Source organism: Peromyscus maniculatus, chromosome 17 (assembly GCF_049852395.1).
Source record: "Peromyscus maniculatus bairdii isolate BWxNUB_F1_BW_parent chromosome 17, HU_Pman_BW_mat_3.1, whole genome shotgun sequence".
NCBI lineage: Eukaryota > Metazoa > Chordata > Mammalia > Rodentia > Cricetidae > Peromyscus > Peromyscus maniculatus.
Genome location: NC_134868.1, coordinates 57,603,359 through 57,621,692, shown reverse-complemented (window position 1 = coordinate 57,621,692; position 18,334 = coordinate 57,603,359). Strand labels below are relative to the sequence as shown.

The 18,334-nt window shown below is 52.2% G+C and overlaps 1 protein-coding gene across 2 annotated transcripts in view; it reads right to left on the bottom strand.

The window, feature by feature from the left end:
• Positions 1-534: 534 nt before the first annotated feature.
• Positions 535-18,334, bottom strand: part of Grtp1 (growth hormone regulated TBC protein 1) — a 27,594-nt gene continuing 9,794 nt past the window's right edge. The window contains exons 3-8 of one of the 2 annotated variants that reach the window (XM_006981300.4): positions 17,720-17,878; positions 14,288-14,412; positions 11,301-11,397; positions 3,136-3,308; positions 2,877-3,062; positions 535-778 (exon numbers count right to left, since the gene is read on the bottom strand). In XM_006981300.4, coding sequence (XP_006981362.2) covers positions 689-778; positions 2,877-3,062; positions 3,136-3,308; positions 11,301-11,397; positions 14,288-14,412; positions 17,720-17,878 — 830 coding nt within the window. In that variant the 3' untranslated portion in view covers positions 535-688. The remainder of the gene's footprint in view (positions 779-2,876; positions 3,063-3,135; positions 3,309-11,300; positions 11,398-14,287; positions 14,413-17,719; positions 17,879-18,334) is intronic. The other variant, XM_006981301.4, reaches the window with a different exon arrangement.

The following is an 18,334-nucleotide window of genomic DNA, read 5'->3' as shown; positions in this document are numbered from 1 at the left end:
TGGAGAGCCTGTCCACTGCGTGATGGACAGCCATAGGACAGGGCCCTGACCAGCCTAACTGTAAGACCTATTTCTAAAAAACAAGGGATCACCACAAATAGCCATGTTCAGCAAGTGGGTGGGCCTCTGTCTACAAGGCACAGCCACATAACATAGTCTTGGCTAGGAAAGTATACTGGGAAGGTGGAAGGGAGTGGGCCTTATTCTCCAGACAGACCAAATCAAAGCCGCACATGACAGTCACGGTTTTAACTTTCAGTTGAATGACACAGTGCTGACATCTACTCAACAAAATGTGTACTTCATGGCTTGTGTTCTGACATCTCAGGTTTTATATATATATATATATATATATATATATTATATATATATATAATTTTCCTTCTACTGTGTGCATGTCTCAAAGAACAACATGAAAGAGTGTTCTCTGCTTCCACATACAGGTCCCACCCAGAACCCAACTAAGGTCATCAGGCTTGGTAGGTGTATGCTGAGCCATCTCACTGGACAGATGATTCAATGTATGACTCCAAAGATGGGCAAAAGGTTTTAAATCATCCTCTTTTAAAAGTTCACATTAGGGGTCGTGGTTTCAAGTATGTACAACAGGAGCGCGGGGCAGGAATTGGTGAAGTGTCTGCTCTGGAAGCCGTTGCAGCAGCGGAGGCAGGGAGGGGTGCGGCTGCACTCAGCCCTGGGTCAGCAGCGCAGCTCGGCGGCTCTCACGGAGCCTGGTGATGGTCGTCATGGACAGGCTTCCTGGTTCCGAAAATATTTTCTGGAAGAGAGACAGCTTTTCCTAACGACCCCTCGTAACACGTTAGACTTTAGTTGTCTCATACAAGGCCCCAGGCCGCCTTTAATCCCAGCACTCTGAATTAGAGGCCAGCTGGTATACATAAGGAGGCCCAGGGCAAGCAGGGCGATTAAAAGCTGGGAGATGGTGGCTCATGTCTTGAATCCCAGCACTTGAGAGGCAGAGGCAGGCAGTTCAAGGACAGCTACACAGAGAAACCAAACCCTGTCTCAAAAAAAAAAAAAAAAAAAAAGTGGCACCTGGCAGGCAGACCAACCTGCCAAGCACTATGTTATGTATGGTTTTGACAGGGGGGTGGCCTTGGTGAGGATTCCGCCTCCCAGAGGATGCGGCGGCAGTGTCCTGCACTGGGGGGATACTCCAAAACAGGACTGAATACACTGGGCTCCCACAAACTCCAAGCGAGAGCACCGACCACCACAGTCCTGAGGCACGGAGGTCAAGTCAACCACGACTGAAGCCCTGAGTGTCACACTGGAGCTGTATTGGTTCCAGGAACCAAGCTCAGGGTGGGTCCCTTTCTTCAGTGACCCATCTCACCAGAGCAAATAATTCAGTTCATGACTGCAAAGATGATAACAAGAGCTGCAAGCTGTCAGTGAGTCCCAGTTCTCCACGGGGACAGGAACTGGTAGTGTCACTACCTGCGTGTAGAAGGGAGGAAGGGAGCCTCTGGCTGTATCCAGAGTCAAGTGTCTGTGAGAGCGCAGATCCCTGCAGCCTGTGAACCGCTGGTTCTGGGGTCCTGTTCCACGCTGCTGGGGATGAAGCCCCAACTCCAAGGAGTTTATGGGAGAGCCCTCTCTATCACACCCAGAACTCCCTGGCGTGGCTTCAGTATCACAGTATGAGAACAGGAAACAGCTACAAGGTCAAAGGTCCCTACTAGGCCCCACCACAGGTGCCTGGACTACAAAAGTCAGAACAAACGCAGGTGTATATGAGCACCACCTACTTTCGAGGTATGTACGTGCCCCATTTGTATATGTGCGTGTGTGTTTTGAGATGGGGTTCCTTTGTGTGACCTTGGCTGTCCTGGAACTCTACACCAGGCCGCCTTGACCTCCCGAGTGCTGAGTGCTGGGACTAAAGAGGCGTGTACTACTACACCCGATGTTTTGTTTTTTTGAGACATGGTCTCTAGTCCTGGTTATCCTAGAACTCAATACAGACCAGGCTGGTCTTGAACTCACAAAGATACTCCTGAGTGCTAGGAATAAAGGCATGAGTCACCCTCTCCCCAGCCGCGCCTCCCCCATCCCCCACCCCTCCAAGGGTGCTTCTTGCCAGCAAGGGCTTCAAGCCACAGCTTAATGGAATAGAATAGTTGCACGCAAGAGGCCTCTGCCACATCCCCTGACTTGAGTGACAGTGTACACCTTTAACCCCAGTACTCGGGACAGAGGCAGCCTGGTCTCTGCAGTTTGAGCTCCGTGTGGTCTACATAAGAAGGTCCAGGCCAGTCCTGAGTCAAACAAACAAAAACTGGAAAGGAGCCCCCAGGTTCTGCTTTGCATGGGTTCCTGCCAGGGTCACTCAGCGCCGGACTCTGGCTCTCAGTCCCTCAGCCTAGGTCTTGCCCAGCCTCACCAACACCTCATATTCAGCAGTTTCCATCCACATAGCCTGCACATCCTAGCTTCACAAGTGACCCTCTTAGGTGTCAAGGATGACTATGGCTTATCAGGGCAGGAGGGAGTCCATGCCTTCTGAAGGCTGGTAGTCAACAGAGCCAGGGAAGAGGCTTTGAGCTAGCTGAGCACATGGAGGCCTCACTGACATGCCTGCCTCCTCTCCCGGACTCCAGGGAAACCTGGGCACGTCCAACCAGTATGAACCAGAACAGGCTCTCCAGGTGAACAGCAGTAGCCTCAGACATGAGGTCAGAGGGATTTTGGCAGCCACCTTGGCAGCCCTGGACTCCAGCCATAGCTCAGGGAGGGAGGGAGCTGCTCCCGGGGAGAGGGACAGTTGGCAGTTGCTGGCTGGAACGAAGATCTACAGAGCTGAGCTCCTCCCCCCCACCCCCACCCCCCAAGTCAAGCAGCCCAGAACTTACCTGCATGAACGTGTGACACTCGGTCACAAAGTCCCCTTTGGTGATCTGTTTGAATTTATCACAGATGTCTGGAACACTGCTGGCTTCCAATATGAATTCCTGGTGTTGCTTAATTAAGGTCAGAGCAACCCGGAAGATGATCTTGGAGCCTTCGTTGAACAAACAGTCCCAGATCCGCAGCACAGTCTGTAGAGACAAAAATGCCCAGTCACTCGCCACAGCGGCCCACACAGCCCCTGAGGTTGATCAGGGTGCTCACCTCCACAGGCAGGATGTCCACAAATAGGCAGATGAACCAGCGGGACACCAACAGGGTCCACAGCACACCATGACCGTCCATCAGGGCTGCCACCGCTGGGAGCTTCATCCTCACCAGCTCTGCCAGGACCTCCTGATCGGTCTTCAGCCCCAGCATTGCCGGGCTATAGTAATCTGCCACACGGGACAAGAGGAATGGAGCTTCAGATCAGGGGCCCTGGGGGCAGTGGCCTAGATTCCCAGCTACTTGGGAGACTAAATTCAACACCTGCTTGAGTGACAGAGAGTTCAAGGGCAGCCCAGATAATTTCATGAGCCCCTCTTTCAAAATGAAACTTAAGAAGGCTAAGGATGCAGCTCAGTGGTAGGGAGAGCACTTGTACAGCGTGCATAAGGCCTCTGGGTTTCATCTGTATGTAGTGATATGTTGTGTACCCTAATAAACTTGCCTGAAGATGGGAGGACAGGGCCAGCCACTAGATTAGACAGAGAGGCCAGACAGTGGTGGCACACACCTTTAATCCTATCACTGGAAGGCAGAGATCCATGTGGATCTCTGTGAGCTCAAGGCCACACTGGAAACAGCCAGACAGTGGTTGCGCACACCTTTAATCCCAGTACCGGGAAGCACCCACAACTTTAATCCCAGGAAGTGATGGCAGGGCAGAGAAAGGTCTATAAGGCGTGTGGAAACAGGAACTAAGGCAGTTCAGCTGAGACCCTTTCGAGTGAGGACTCAGTGGAGTTGGTGACATAAGAGGTGGTGGCTGTGGCTTACTCTGCTTTTCTGATTTTTCAGCCTTCACCCTAATATCCGGCTTTGGGCTTTTCATTAAAAGACCATTGTGGAGCGGTGGTGGCCCACGCCTTTAATCTCTGTGAGTTTGAGGCCAGCCTGGTCTACAGAGTGAGTTCCAGGATAGGCTCCAAAGCTACACAGAGAAACCCTGTCTCAAAAAAAAAAAGGGGGGTGGGGGAGGTTGGGGATTTAGCTCAGTGGTAGAGCGCTTCCTAGCAAGCACAAGGCCCTGGGTTCGGTCCTCAGCTCCAAAAAAAAAGGAAGAAAAAAAAAAAAAAAAAAAGACCATCTAAGATTAGAACAACAGATGTGGGCCTGGACAGCCATACATACGGAGATCAAATGTTCAACAGTGTGGGTCCTGGGACTCAAACTTGGGGGGTTAGCCTTGGAAAGGAGTGGCTCTGCCCACTGAGCAGCTCACTGGTCTCCCTACTTATTTTTTTTTAACTTGTTAGGGCAATGTGTTGTTATAAATTTTAATGCACTGTTTATGTTACAAAAGAAATCAATAAGTCCGTGATAAAACGGAAAACCATGGCACACTAAATACACACCAACAGTGTCTTGTCTGTGAGGTTAACACACAACAGTGATTGTGGCATGGGATGCGCAGTCCACACTCATTTAACATCAAGGCCGAAGCTGAATCATTCTACTGACCTGGAGTTCCAGGGCAGCCCATCTCAAAAAAAAAAAAAAGGAAGAACGGATGGACGGACGGACGGACCGTCCTCTTTTAATTCTTGCTTTGAATCTGCCTCTTGGGGCCTTTCCACCATTTGCACCCTTTTCTTGTTTCTGTTGTTAACTTATTCTGGGTATTTCTGGGTGGTGGTTCTCATTCTGAACCCCAGGATGACCTGCCATGTGTGACTGACTCTCTTGCCTTGACCTCCTAAATGCCCGGATTACAAGCTAGGATTACAGGGCCAGCTCCTCCTAACTGCTCATCCTGTTTAGCTGGGAGAGGCGTGTGCAGAGACAACCAGGGCCGTCCCCTGCTCTATCATCCGCTCAGCAGAGGGAAAGACGCTGAGCGGGAGCAGCAGGGAAGATTTGCAGAGGAGCATTTCATGACCTTGGCCCTGCTTGGAAGCTTAGACCAGCTTCCAAAAATAGAGACGTTAAACTCATGCCCCGAACTCCACGGCACTGACACTGTCTCCTGGGGAGGATTACATTAACCCACTCACCTCTCCACTTCCCTGCCCATCTCCCGTGGAAGTCAGTGCAATACCTCCCTCGGACATTAGGTATGACCACAGTGCACAGACACGCATGCACGCACGCACAACCCTAGCTCCAGGGAGTGCCTCTCCTATTCCAGGGACATCTATGCCTTTGTTCATAGCCCCACACCCCAGGCTCAGCCACAGCATCCTGGCTGCACCAAGAAAAGGTAGAGGCTTCCAAGTTCTGCTACCAAATCCAGGAAGCGCCACAGACAGTGGTGTGGTCTGCAGGTGACCGACTTTCTCACTGACACTTTTCCTTCTGCATGGTCTCCATAGTGAAGATGTATGCATTCTGTGACACACACGCAAGACTCCACCTGTTTGCTCCCAATCACAGATAAAGGACAGTCAAGAGCACCTATCACCAGTTCCAATCATGCAGGAAGCCCACAGTGGCTGGCAGAGGGGCTGTGCTGGGGATGCAGGAGCCCTCACCTTTTGTCAGAAACCGCCATGGAGGCCAGCTTGGCCCTGCAAGCAGCCTAAATGAAAAGAAGGAGCTGGGTGTGGGTGGCGCGCGCCTTTAATCCCAGCACTCAGCGGGCAGAAGCAGGCGGATCTCTGTGAGTTCAAGGCCAGCCTGGAACAGAGTGAGTTTCAGGACAGCCAAGAGAAACCCTGTCTCAAAAAAAAAACAAAAAACAAAAAAGAAGAGGAAGAAATGGAGAAGGGGAGGAAGGAAGGAGAGAAAGAGAATAAAAAACAGATCCAGCTGAGCCCCGTGGCACATTTCTGCAATCCCAGCATTCAGGAGGCAGAGGCAGGGCCAATGAGTTCAAGGTTGCTAGCCTGGTCAATATACTGAACTCTAGACTAGCCAGAGCCACAGAGGGGATGGGAAAGAGAGTTACATTGGGGGTAGGGGTGAGAAGGAGAGGGAGAAAGAGAATATGAATGATCCCCGATGCTGGCAAATGCTGTTTAATGGGCATAAAACACCTGGACCCACAAAAAAAAAAAAAAAAAAAAAAAAAAAAAAAAAAGGCAGAAAGCCCAAATCAAGAGTCCAGGGCAGACCCAGCAGACAGATTCCTTGGGTTTGGGTGACGTCGGAGTCTAAAGAAAGGGATGGCCTGGCCCACCTCACTGTAGGCAGGCTGGGGGTGCCTGCCTACAGACAGAGTGTGGGGAAAGCCGAGTGCAGAGACATCAACTCCTGGGACAATGAAGAAGGCTGAACCTTGGGCCCCAGAGCTATCACATTGTCCGAGCCTATGAAACAGTACCTTACCCTGCACACCCAGGCCTTGCAGACACATCTCCACAGCTCTGTCTGCTATCAGGGAGGGCCCCAGGTCCAGAGGCCCAGCCTTGGAGACCAGTGCCTTTCTTTCCCTTGCTGTGACCTCGGGTGACTACTCCGTAGCTCTGTGCCCCGACCACAGATCCTCACCCCTAGCTCTACCTACCAGGGCACAGCCACATCCCTAGTCAAAGGACATCCCGAGGATTGCTCCCGGATCTGAAGCTAAAGGGTGGAGACAGAGGCGTCCAGGGATATGTGCCACCTACCTGCTCTTCAGGACAAAGGGTCTGGGTTCCTTCATTCTGTCCTAAACCCTAGCCACAGTGTAAGTGACTGCACACAAGAGAGAGGAGGAACGGCCATCAGCTCACCACCACAGGGGCCCAACAGGCACACTGTCAACTGTGTGCTTCTAATCCGGATCCTGCTGTCACAGTGCCTGCACTGAGTCTCCTTGATCGCAAGGGCCAATGAAGCAAGGCATTCTGGGAAGGACTGTCTTCCCTCGCGTGTCTCAGTGCACTGCTGAAACTTCTGTCTTACCAGCTAGCTATTCCCCTGGTGCCTAACTCACACACATCACAGGCATGAGCACCCAGGGAAAACAGCACACAGGGCTGGGTGTCTAGGAGTCCGTTGTCTTGGGGTGCACCTTGCAGTCTGAAGTGGGACTGCAGTCTCCCACATTCCCTCTCAGCTTTTTGAGGTAAGAATTCCCTATGTATCTCAGGCTGTCCTTGAACTCTTGACCTCCTGTCATAGTCTCCCAAGTGCTGGGATTACAGCGCTGCCACCATACCCAGCATGCACTGCTGGGTATGCATGACTATAATCTCAAGTGTGGATGTGAGAGAAGGGTCAGAAGTTCAAGGTCATCTTCCAATACATACCAAGTTCAAAGCCAGCCTGGGCTCCTTGAAAAATAATTAAATAAACTGGTGTGGTGGTGCATGCCTTTAATCCCAGCTCTTAGGAGGCAGAGGCAGGTGGATATCTATGATCTCTGTGAGTTTGAGCCAGCCTGGTCTACATAGAGAGTTCCAGGCCAACCAACACTACATGATAAAACCCTGCCTCAAAAAAGTAAATAAGGGATGGAGAGATGGCTCTGAAGAGCACTGGCTGCTCTTCCAGAGGACCTGGGTTCAATTCCCAGCACCCACACGGTGGCTCTAAACTGTAATTCCAGTCCCAGGAGACCCTACACCCTCATCTGGCCTCCAATGGCACCAGGCACGCACGTGATGTACAGACATGCATACAGGCAAAACACCCATACACATAAACAAAAATAAATAAAATCTTTTTATTTTCATCTTTAAATATTTATATTTTCCTAATTCCTAACCATTAATTAATAATAATAGTTTTTTTTTGTTTTTTTTTTTTTTTTTTTGGTTTTTCGAGACAGGGTTTCTCTGTGTAGCTTTGCGCCTGTCCTGGAACTCACTTGGTAGCCCAGGCTGGCCTCGAACTCACAGAGATCCGCCTGGCTCTGCCTCCCGAGTGCTGGGATTAAAGGCGTGCGCCACCACCGCCCGGCAATAATAATAGTTTTTAAGGCAAAAATAATTACTGGAAAATGAAAAACATGGTCCCAGTGGGGAGATCAAACCCCAAACCCTCCTTCCAGAATGAAGGTGCCTCAATACGTGGGCACAGCACAGCACTGGGACACAGTACTGGGATCACCACTTCCTTCTGAACTGCCATGTCTGGAAGAGGGAGATCGAGAGAATATTGCTCAGATTATTTTTGCTGCCTGGCTTCAAAGGAAGAGCCAGACTCACAAGGTCTAATTCCCAAAGGGCACTCCTGACCCTGGGATTAAAACTACGTGACACATGAGCCAACCCACAGGCAGGGTAGGTGGCCATCGGAAGACACCAGGAAGGTTTAGTCTGTTTAGACATGGCTGAGACCAGCAGGACCGGGGAGCCCCGCTCCATGCCTCCTGCACTAGGAGCTGGACCCTTGGCCTGTGGGGACCTGGAGCCCCTCAGCATCAGGGCTGTGTCTGGCATAGGCAGAGGTGTTGCTGTGACCAGCAGTTAGCAACCTATTTCCCTGCATTTCAGAGGAGAACAAGCCAAACTGTTTCCTGGACATGCAGGAATCTATTCATTAAGGGACCGGCCCTCCAGGCAGACACAGGGATTCTCCACTCCGGAGAGGCCATCAGAATGGTGACAGAGTCGTTCCACATGATGACATGAAGCTTCCATCGTGACAGACTGATGGAGCAGCACCACGGGGGTCTTAGAGACTCAGGACCTGCAAGCCTACCATGATGGAAGAGTCCATGTTCTGGGACACGAGGGTGAGAAGAGGTAACAGATGGTAAAAGCAAAGTCCTTAGTCTGAAGCCAGGCGTGACACTACACACCTGGGGATCTCTGTGAGTGCCAGGCCAGCCTGGTCTATATAGCAAGTTCCAAGACAGCCAGGGATAGTGAAAGCCCGTCTCAAAAAAGTCCTCAGTCAACTTCTGAATGACAGGCACAACTCCAGGGAGGCAGAGGAGGGAGGGGTGGATCCAGCCTCAACCAGAGGCCTGGGGATGGGAGTGGGGTAACCCTGGGCTAGTCAGGTGGCCAGTGAGAGTCACTCAGTGTCTCCCTGAAGAGACCGCGGCATTTCCAACAGGTTTCAGCAGATCATGACCACATGTGCCCCGTGAGGGCGGAAAGTCACCTGACGACTGCATGAGTGTCGTGGAATTATTCCTTTACCCGGTGTGAAGATGTGTCCCTGTGACTGGTTATATAGAGAGTTGAACGGCCAATAGCCAGGCAGGAAGAGGTTAAGCAGGACTTGGGGAACAGAGAGGTCTCAGAAAAGAAGAAAGACGGAGACGTCAGAGGACGTGGAGAGGAAACAGGAGGTGCACGATGGAAGACAGCTAAAAAGCCACAAGACGCCGGGTGCCGGTGACGCACGCCTTCAATCCCAGAGCTCGGGAGGCAGAGCTAGGCGGATATCTGTGAGTTCGAGGCCAGCCTGGTCTACAGAGTGAGATCCAGGCCAGGCACCAAAACTACATGAAGAAACCCTGTCTTGGGGGGAAAAACAAGAAAAAAAGTAGATGAATATAAAGTTTAAGTTACAAGAGCTAGTTAGAAACAAGCTTAAGCTAAGGCTGAGCTTTCATAATTAATAATAAATCTCTGTGCCATTTTTTTGTGAGCTGGCCGCTCAAAGAAAAAATCCGCCTCCACATGAGCCTGCCTCTCCTTACTAGGGGGCCCTCCAGGTTCTCCCTCCAAGCTGCATCCCTGTACCTCAGGCCCTCAGGGCCTCTTTACACAATCCAGATACTAACCATGTCACCCATAAGGACCACACCCACTTTATCCACACTAGACGCTACTCACTCATGGCATCTTTAATCAAAACTACTGGCATGGGCTTTTTTTTTTCTTCTTGAAATGGAGTTGCCTTGGATGAACTGGAACTTCCTATACAGACCAGGCTGAACACAAACTCAAACTCACAGAGCTTGCCTCTGCCTCCTGAGGGATAGGATTAAAGACGTGTGCCTCCAGGCTCGGCCTCCCCTGTCTTAGTTAGGATTTCAATTGCTGTGATGAAACACCATGATCAAAAGCAAGCTGGGGAGGAAAGGGTTTTTTTGGCTTATGATTCCACATCACTGTTCATCACTGAAGGAAGTCAGGGCAGGAACTCAAACAGGGCAGGAACCTGGAGGCAGGAGCTGATGCAGAGGCCATGGAGGGGAGCTGCTTACTGGCTTGCTTCCCATGGCGTGCTCAGTCTGCTTTCTAATAGAATCCTGGACCACCAGCCCAGGGATGGCACCACCCACAGTGAGCTAGGCCCTCCCCCATCAATCATCAATAAAGAAAATGTACCACACAGTTGCCTACAAGGCCAGTCTTGTGGGGGCATTTTGTCTGTTGAGGGCCCCTCTTCCCAAATGACTCTAGCTTGTGTCAAGCTGACAGCCAGCTCGCGTCCCCACCTCGGTGCCTCGTGGGCTGACAGCAGCAGCAAGGTGAGCTTGCTTCTCTCTGGTGGGTCCCAGGCCACCAGCACGTCCCTACCACACGCCTCAGCAAGGACACATCCTGCAGTCGTACCTCAGAACCCAGGCTCGGAAGAGACAGCAGTAGATCGGCCTGGAGCGGACACATTCCCTAGGCCTCCAGTCTCCTCCTCTGGGAAATGTGCTTGACCAATATGAACACACAACTCAGGTTGCCGTGAGGATATGTTAGAAGTTTAGCAGGATCCAGGAACCAGGAAGACAGCCCGGGCTCAAGGCCACACATACTCTCGTGTTCTAACACCTTTCTGAGGGGACAGGCACAGGGCTGGGCAGGCAGGAAATCCTCTCTGTCCCCAAGTCACCGCCCTCAGGACAGCATGGGCTCTTCCCAGTGGCCCTCACCGCAGCCCCTGGTCTACACTGGCTTGACTACAACTGGTGCCTCTTCCTCTCTATTAATGACTAGAAGGCAGACAGATGTGAAAAGGACTTCCAACTCACAAAGCAGCAACATCTGTCCACACTATGCCGAGTTCTCACAAACTCAGTAAAAACATCTGGGCCGTGCGGCTCATGTGTGGTCAACTCGACTACACAGTGGCCACACACACAGGGAAGGGACCAGGAGGACACGTGGCCCTCAGCAGAGAGCACAGAAACCAACCATGCTTTCACTGCATTTCTTCCTCTCCTTTTCTCCCTCTCTCTCGTGTTGGGAATTAAACCCAAGACCTGCCTTCCTTCACAAACGCCAGAAAGGGCTCCACCCCTGCCTTACACCTCCGCCATTTCACGCCATCCTGACCGGTCAGCCAGACCTTTTCAAAGACACCAGACGTGGGGCGGGGCGGGGCAAAGAGAACTTTCAACCTACCAGGTAGTATTCTTCCAACAAGAGCATCCAAAAGCCAAAAAGATTCCTCTTCGTTCTTGGTGATAAGGATCAGATATCCTGCTATGAAATTCATTCCCTGGAATCAGAACGGAAAACAAACTTCACCCTGAGCTCTAAACAGAGTGCAACATTGCAGCTCACAGCAGGTTTCCACTCTTCTGCCCTTCCTGGAAATTTGGGAGGCTCTGGTGCGGTGGTTCTCAACCTCCCTAACGGCCACGACCCTTTAATGCAGCTCCTCAGGTTCTGGTGACCCCTAAACATAAAACTATTTCGCTGCTACTTCACAACTGTAATTTTGCTAGTGTTATGAACTGTAAATGTCTGATATGCAGGATATCTGATATCCGACATCCCCCCTCCCCCCGCAGGGGTCGCGACCCACAGGTTGAGAAACTGCTGCTCCAGCCCCACCTTTGCGTAGCACAGTCGGGACCCAAGGCTGGTTGTCTGCACTGTTCAGCCACGCAGTATGAAAGAGGGGACTCAGCCTGAAGAACACCGACTGCCCCTCGGAACATAAAGCCAAAGGCTCTCTCCTACTGCTGCCGGCCTATGGCACCGTCCGTGGTGACCGGCACGGAGCTCTGGCCGAGGGGAACCTGCTAGCGACTGTGTTTGTAACAGCAGCCAAGATCAGCCAGGCCTGGTGACACAGTCGTGTAATCCCAGCGTCTTAGGAAGCTGAGGTAGGAGGACCACGAGTTCAAGGCCGGCCTAGGTAACTGACGGAGACTGACTCAAAGTAAAAAAGTAGAAAGAGACCTACGGGATAGCCCGGTGATAATGGCATTCGCTTCACATGTTCAATCCTCAGTCACCCTGAAAGGCAAACAATTCAAAGGAGCAAGGACCAGGGTCCTGCCTGAAGGAGCGGGGCCATGAGAGGACTCTCCCCAAAGGGCAGACGCTGCCAGAATCCAGGGACCGGCGCGAAGCCAGGCAGAGGCCACGGCCCTCGGAGCCTATGATGGGGACCTAGGAATGTGTGCCCCTGTCACTTCTGGGAGAATAAAGCTTTGCACGACTTCTGTCCTCCTTCCTTCCGGTCCGTCTGTCCTTCTAAAATAAACCTGCATTCCTCTAGAAATAAGGGAAGAGATCCAGCTTCCCACGGCGCAATGCGGTAGGCTCAAGGAATACCAAATGGACCCCGCAGGTGTGGTCTGCACAAGATACACTTACCAAGAGCCAACGCCCACCGCCAGGCACACAGCCTCCAATACCTCTGTTCTGCACCTCCACACAGAATGTCCCCAAGACTGAGACTCCACACACAGGGAAGATGCACAGGGAAATGGCCCTAGTGTTTGTCCCTCAACTGAATCCGGATCCCTAGTGTCTATGAGAAAAGGCGGGCTTTGTAGCATGTGTCGATAATCTCGGAACTGGGAGGTGGAGACAGGCAGATTACAAATGGCTGACCAGCCAATCTGCTTAAATTAGCAAGCACCAGGTTCAGTGAGCTCAGGGGGCCACGTCCTAAAAATAAGATGGGGAGTTATCTAGAGGGTAAGACACTGGATGTCAACCTCTGGCCTCCACGGGCAGCTGCATGCACACAAACTCCTGACAGGCGTATGGTTTACACACAAAGGCCGGATGAAGCTCAGCGACAGAACTTTTCAATCATGCAAAAGACTCAATGCTCAGCACCAAAAGAAAAAGAAAAAGAAAGGAAAGTACACAGACCAAGGCACCATGACCACACAGAGGCCAGTGACAGCTCTGTTCCTGGGTCCCGAGAGTGACGGCGTGGGAAGACGCCAGTGTGGCAACTGGTGCTCACGTGGAAGCACCTGTGTGCAGTCAGCAAGGCTTCATCAAGAGAATGCAAAGCCATCTGTGGGCCCTTTATGACTCCCCATGTTATGAGCAAGACTGTCCCTGTGGTGATTTGAAAGAAAATGGCCCCCTAGGGAGTGGCACTATTAGGAGGTGTGGACTTACTGGAGGAAGTGTGTCACTGTGGGGGTGGGCTTTGAGGTCTCCTATGCTCAAGCCATGCCCAGTGTCACAGTTCTTCCTGCTGCCTGTGGATCAAGGTGTAGATCTCTCAGCTCCTTCTCCAGCACCACGTCTACCTGCATGCATCCATGTCCCACCATGAGGATAATGGACTCCAAAACTGTAAGCCAGCCCCAATGAAATGTTTTCCTTTATAAGGGTTGCTGTGGTCATGGTGTCTCTTCACAGCAACAGAAGCCCTAAGACAGTCCCCAAAGCCAGAAGTCTTCTGCCTCAGAGTATGGCTTCACTTGGAGACAGGTCCATCTGTGCAGATGTGACTAGTTAAAATGAGGTCCCTTTGGAATAGGGACCTCCAGTTAATAGTGTGTGTCCTCACAAACAGGGAGACGCCAACAACAAGCAGGGCGAATGTGGAGACAACAACCCCAGGAGTGTCAGGTTCTGGGGCGGAGCCTGGACAGGAAGTGGGACACGTCATCCTTAACAGCTGCAGAGGAGGTCCAGCCCACACCTGGGTCTCATAGTTCCAGAATCACTCTTGGTTAAGCCACTCGGTTTGCAAGTACTTAAGTCCCAGGACACCCCCAAACACAATTAGGAAGCTGTTCCCCAACCGGCAATCAAACAAGACCAGAATCTGCAGGTCGGATCTATCACTCCAGGCTTCCAGAAGCGACTCAGAGGTTGGGCCCTGCGGCACACGGTCTGCCACACCCACAGAAAGTCTGCACAGCGCACCTCAGGCCCCGGCCTCCCCCCATTCTGTGCCACTCAATGTCACTGCCATTGTTCCCAGCTCCCACCCTCTCCTTCTTCACCACGTGACAGCACACAGTCATCCAGCAGGGACATACCAGACCTACTGGGAGGGAGGCATCCCGACCGGGGCTCGTGAGCCAGGAACAAAGCTTGTACCTGGCAAAACGTCACGGCCATGGACCTATGGGGTGTCAAATGACCCCCCACACGCCAGCTCTGAGGCTCCGGGGGCTCACCTGGCAGTAACCCACAGCTCGGTTGTGTAGCCCGTACGCCAGCAGCACATTGTATAGGGTCTTCTGAAGGCAAGGCTCCGCCGTCTTCCGGAACCTCACGTTGTCAGGGAATGTCCGGTTCAGGTCTACACAGAAATTCACCAGCGTCACCATCAACGACTCTCTCGGCCTCTGCCAAGGCGGCCAGACTCTGTCTCGGATTTCAGGAATGGCACCACCCTGGCTGCACCTGAGTCACCTCAGAAAACCTGGCCACCACCTCAGGCATGCTGCACACCTGGTCTTAGCCCAGGAGCCCAGGTATGGGGCACCAGGAAGGAGGACGGGGATGGATGGGTCCCCTGTTCTTTCAGAATCAGGAATGGCAGGTAGTTTCCTGGAGCTATGGTCTCCCCTGGACACTTCCAATTACCTTGTCGGCATGGAAAAAAGCTTCCAGATTCAAAGATCAAACATATAAGACTAGGGCTGGGCATGGAGCACACCCCTCTCAAATCCTTTAGTCCCAGTACTCTGGAAAGAGAAGCAGTCGGATTTCTTTGAGTTCAAGATAGGGGATTGCAGGTCAGCCAGGGCTACATAATGAAATTCTGTCTCCACAAACGAACATCAAAAGGCAAGGCTTGGTGGCTCACACCTATAACCATGACACCCAAGAGGCCAAGGCAGGATGACTGCAGAGTTCAGGGCTAGCCTGGGCTACAGAGTGAACTGCAGTTTCAAAAGCACTGGAACAATAACGCCCAGAAACATAGGAAGGAGAACAGGCCAGGACTCCCTCCAGAGATAAACTGATAGCAGGAATTAAGTAAACTCACGATGCCGGGCTTTGTGCAGAAGCCTCTCCGCCCCGCCCCTTCCTGCTCACTGCCCTTCACCCTCCACAGCCTCCCAGACCCAAAACATCTCCCCTGGAACTATAAACATTCCATGACTCAGACTGGTCACAGGAACAGCAGCATCTTGATGCTTCAGACTAGCGATGCGGGCCGCGTTCGCCCTCTATGGTACCCTTGACTGTGACATCTTTCCCCCCATGCCAGTGTCTTTCCAGGACACAGGTAAAGCCGAGGGTGGGTAAGGCTTGTGACCCTGTTAGTGCAGCACCAGAGTGGTTCCACGGACATGGGAGTCCACCACGTGGTCCTCTCAAAAGTAAACAGGGGCTGGGGGTGTGGTAGAGTGCTCATGTACATGAAGAAAGCCCTGGGTTCGATCCCCAGCACCACACAAACCAGGTGTGGTAGCATACACCTGCAATCCCAGCACTCAGAAGGTAGCGGCAGAAGCTGGGCAGTGGTGGCACACACCTTTAATCCCAGCACCCGGCAGGCAGGCAGAGGCAGGCAGATCTCAGTGAATTCAAGGCCAGCCTGGGCTACAAATCGAGTCCCAAGACAGCCAGGGCTACACAGAGAAACCATGTCTCAAAACACCAAAAAAAGAAAAAAAAAAAAAAAACAAAAACGGTAGAGGCAGGTCATTTGTGGTTACATATGGAGTTCCAGACCAGTCTGGGAGATCATCCTGTCTAAAAGACAGAGGTGCTTGTCACCAAGCTTGATGGTCTGAGTTTTATCCTTGGTACCCACACGATGGAAGGAGAACCAATTCCCATAAGTTGTTCTTTAGTATCTGTCCTCGAACCACCATAGATCCATCCATGTGAGCACATACACGCGCGCGCTTGCGCACACACACACTCACACACACACTCGTACACACACAAAATAAATAATAAATGTAATTAAAAAAAGAAATTTAAAGCAAGCCAGGTGTGGTGGCTGCACATCTTTAGTCCCAGCACTTGGTAGATAGAGGCATGCGGATTGTAAGTTGAGGTCAGCCTGGTCTACAAGGCAAGTTCTAAGCCGGCCCCAGGATTACACACTGAGACCCCTGTCTCAAAAATAAATAATTTAAAAATGGCTACGTGATGTCGCTTACACATGTCCCACAGGATATGCATACAGTAAGAGGCAGAAACAGAGTGGCACGTGCCAGAGCTGGAATGTTGTGGGAAACCCTTTTTGTACACTGTGAAGATGTCTCTGCCAAGGCAGCTTCTGATTGGTTTAATAAAGAGCTGCACGGCCAATAGCTAGGCAGGAGAGGATAGGCGGGACTTCCAGGGACAGAGAGGAACTGGGAGAAGAATCTGAGAGGTGAGGTTCTGCTGAGAACCTGGGGCAGAGCTTCCGTTATGAGACCTCTGGCCGGGTTCTACGGCCCCCACAGACTGCCTCAGCCCCCCCCACACTGCCTCAGCACCCCACAGACTGCCTCAGCCCCCACAGACTGCCTCAGCCCCCCACAGACTGCCTCAGCCCCCCACAGACTGCCTCAGCCCCCCACAGACTGCCTCAGCCCCCCACAGACGGCCTCAGCCTCCCCCCACAGACTGCCTCAGCCCCCCACAGACTGCCTCAGCCCCCCACAGACGGCCTCAGCCTCCCCCCACAGACTGCCTCAGCCCCCCACAGACTGCCTCAGCCCCCCACAGACTGCCACAGCCCCCCACAGACTATCAGCCCCCTCCCCCAGGATGCCTCAGCTCCCACAGGCCTTGGCCATGTGAACCGAGACTGAGGAGGGCAGTGGGGCTGCAGAATGGTCCTGCCCATGGCAGGAACAAGCCAGGCCCTCGGCGTCTGTGCTGTGAGGTAACATAAAACTCCAGCACATTGTGTTTACACTGGCATTGTTCACTGGAGTTTGCACTCTGGAAATGCAACTGTAGTTCCTAAATATTAATATAATAATATTCAACTTATGCTGAACTCTGAGCTTTTGGGGGTGGTAAGGTTTGTTGTTGTTCTTGTTTGGTCTTTTTTTTTTTTTTTTTTTTTTTTTGAGACAGGATCCCTCTACGTGGCCCTGGTCATCCTAGAATTTGCTATTTAAACCAGGATGGCCTTGAACTCAGAGATCCCCCTGCCCTTCCTCCTGAGGGTTGGAACTAAAGGTGTGAGCCACCCTACCTGGCAACTCAGCTTTTTGAGATCCGGTTAAAGCCCTGTCACTGGGGTCCTAGAGGACAGGGAAGAACAGCACAGGTAGGCACCCAGGTCAGTCATAATGGCCACCTGACACCAGGGTGCGGGGAGCAACCTCCAGTGACATCAAGTGAACATGACCAAGGCCACTGCTGCCTGGTGCCACGGTGGTGCCAGCTGCAGAGGTTCCTAAAACCCAGGAAATTCGGTCTTTGCGCTCATTCTCTCACAACCTGGTAGCCGCACAAACGTCTGCTGTTCCCCCTGTGAACACTTTAGTCTTGATTTCCACCAAAACTGGGCATCTGCAGGTGCATCTTTAGCGAGGCAGGCTTCCTTACTGCCTAGGACTTGGGCAAGGATGAAGCTCTGTTCCCTAGTCCACCCTCCCCATCCAAGCTACACGGGCACCAGGCACTGTGCACGGGCCTCCCACCTGTCCTGATGGCTTCCTCCAGGCTGGGGCTACCCTCTCCCTCCAGCAGTCGGTGGTAGTATCCAGGGTTCTGGTCCATCTGGGCCTGGGCTCCACTCACAGCCATCCAGACACGGGCCCGGTGCTCCAGCGGGATTCCCTTCCGGACATAGCGCTTCACTGAAACCCAGAGAGACTGAGGTGAGCTCGGAGCCCAGGGGGTCAGAACGAGGCTCCAGTCTTCCTAAACCGATCCAGAAAGGACCAAGATGCCTAACTCTGCCGAAGTAGAAACAGTCCACAAGACCTCTGAAATGGAGCACAAGCAGGTGTCTACACAAACCACTCACTTCTAATACACCGACTAGCCAGGGAGGGGACATGAGAGGGCCGCATGCTCACCCTCAACCTCTACCAGCCCTGAAAGCTACGTACCCTCAACTCTGAGGAGAGACGGACTCTGTCCAAGCTCTTGTTCTTGGCTCTAAATGGCCGTTGTGTGCGCCACACTGAGTAGACCCGGTACAAGACCAAAGAGTCCAGCTGGGGGGTGGCTCAGTGGAAGAGCACGTGTTTGGCATGCACGAGCCCCTGGCTTCAATGCCCAGAACCAAAAGAGACAAAAACAAAGTTTAA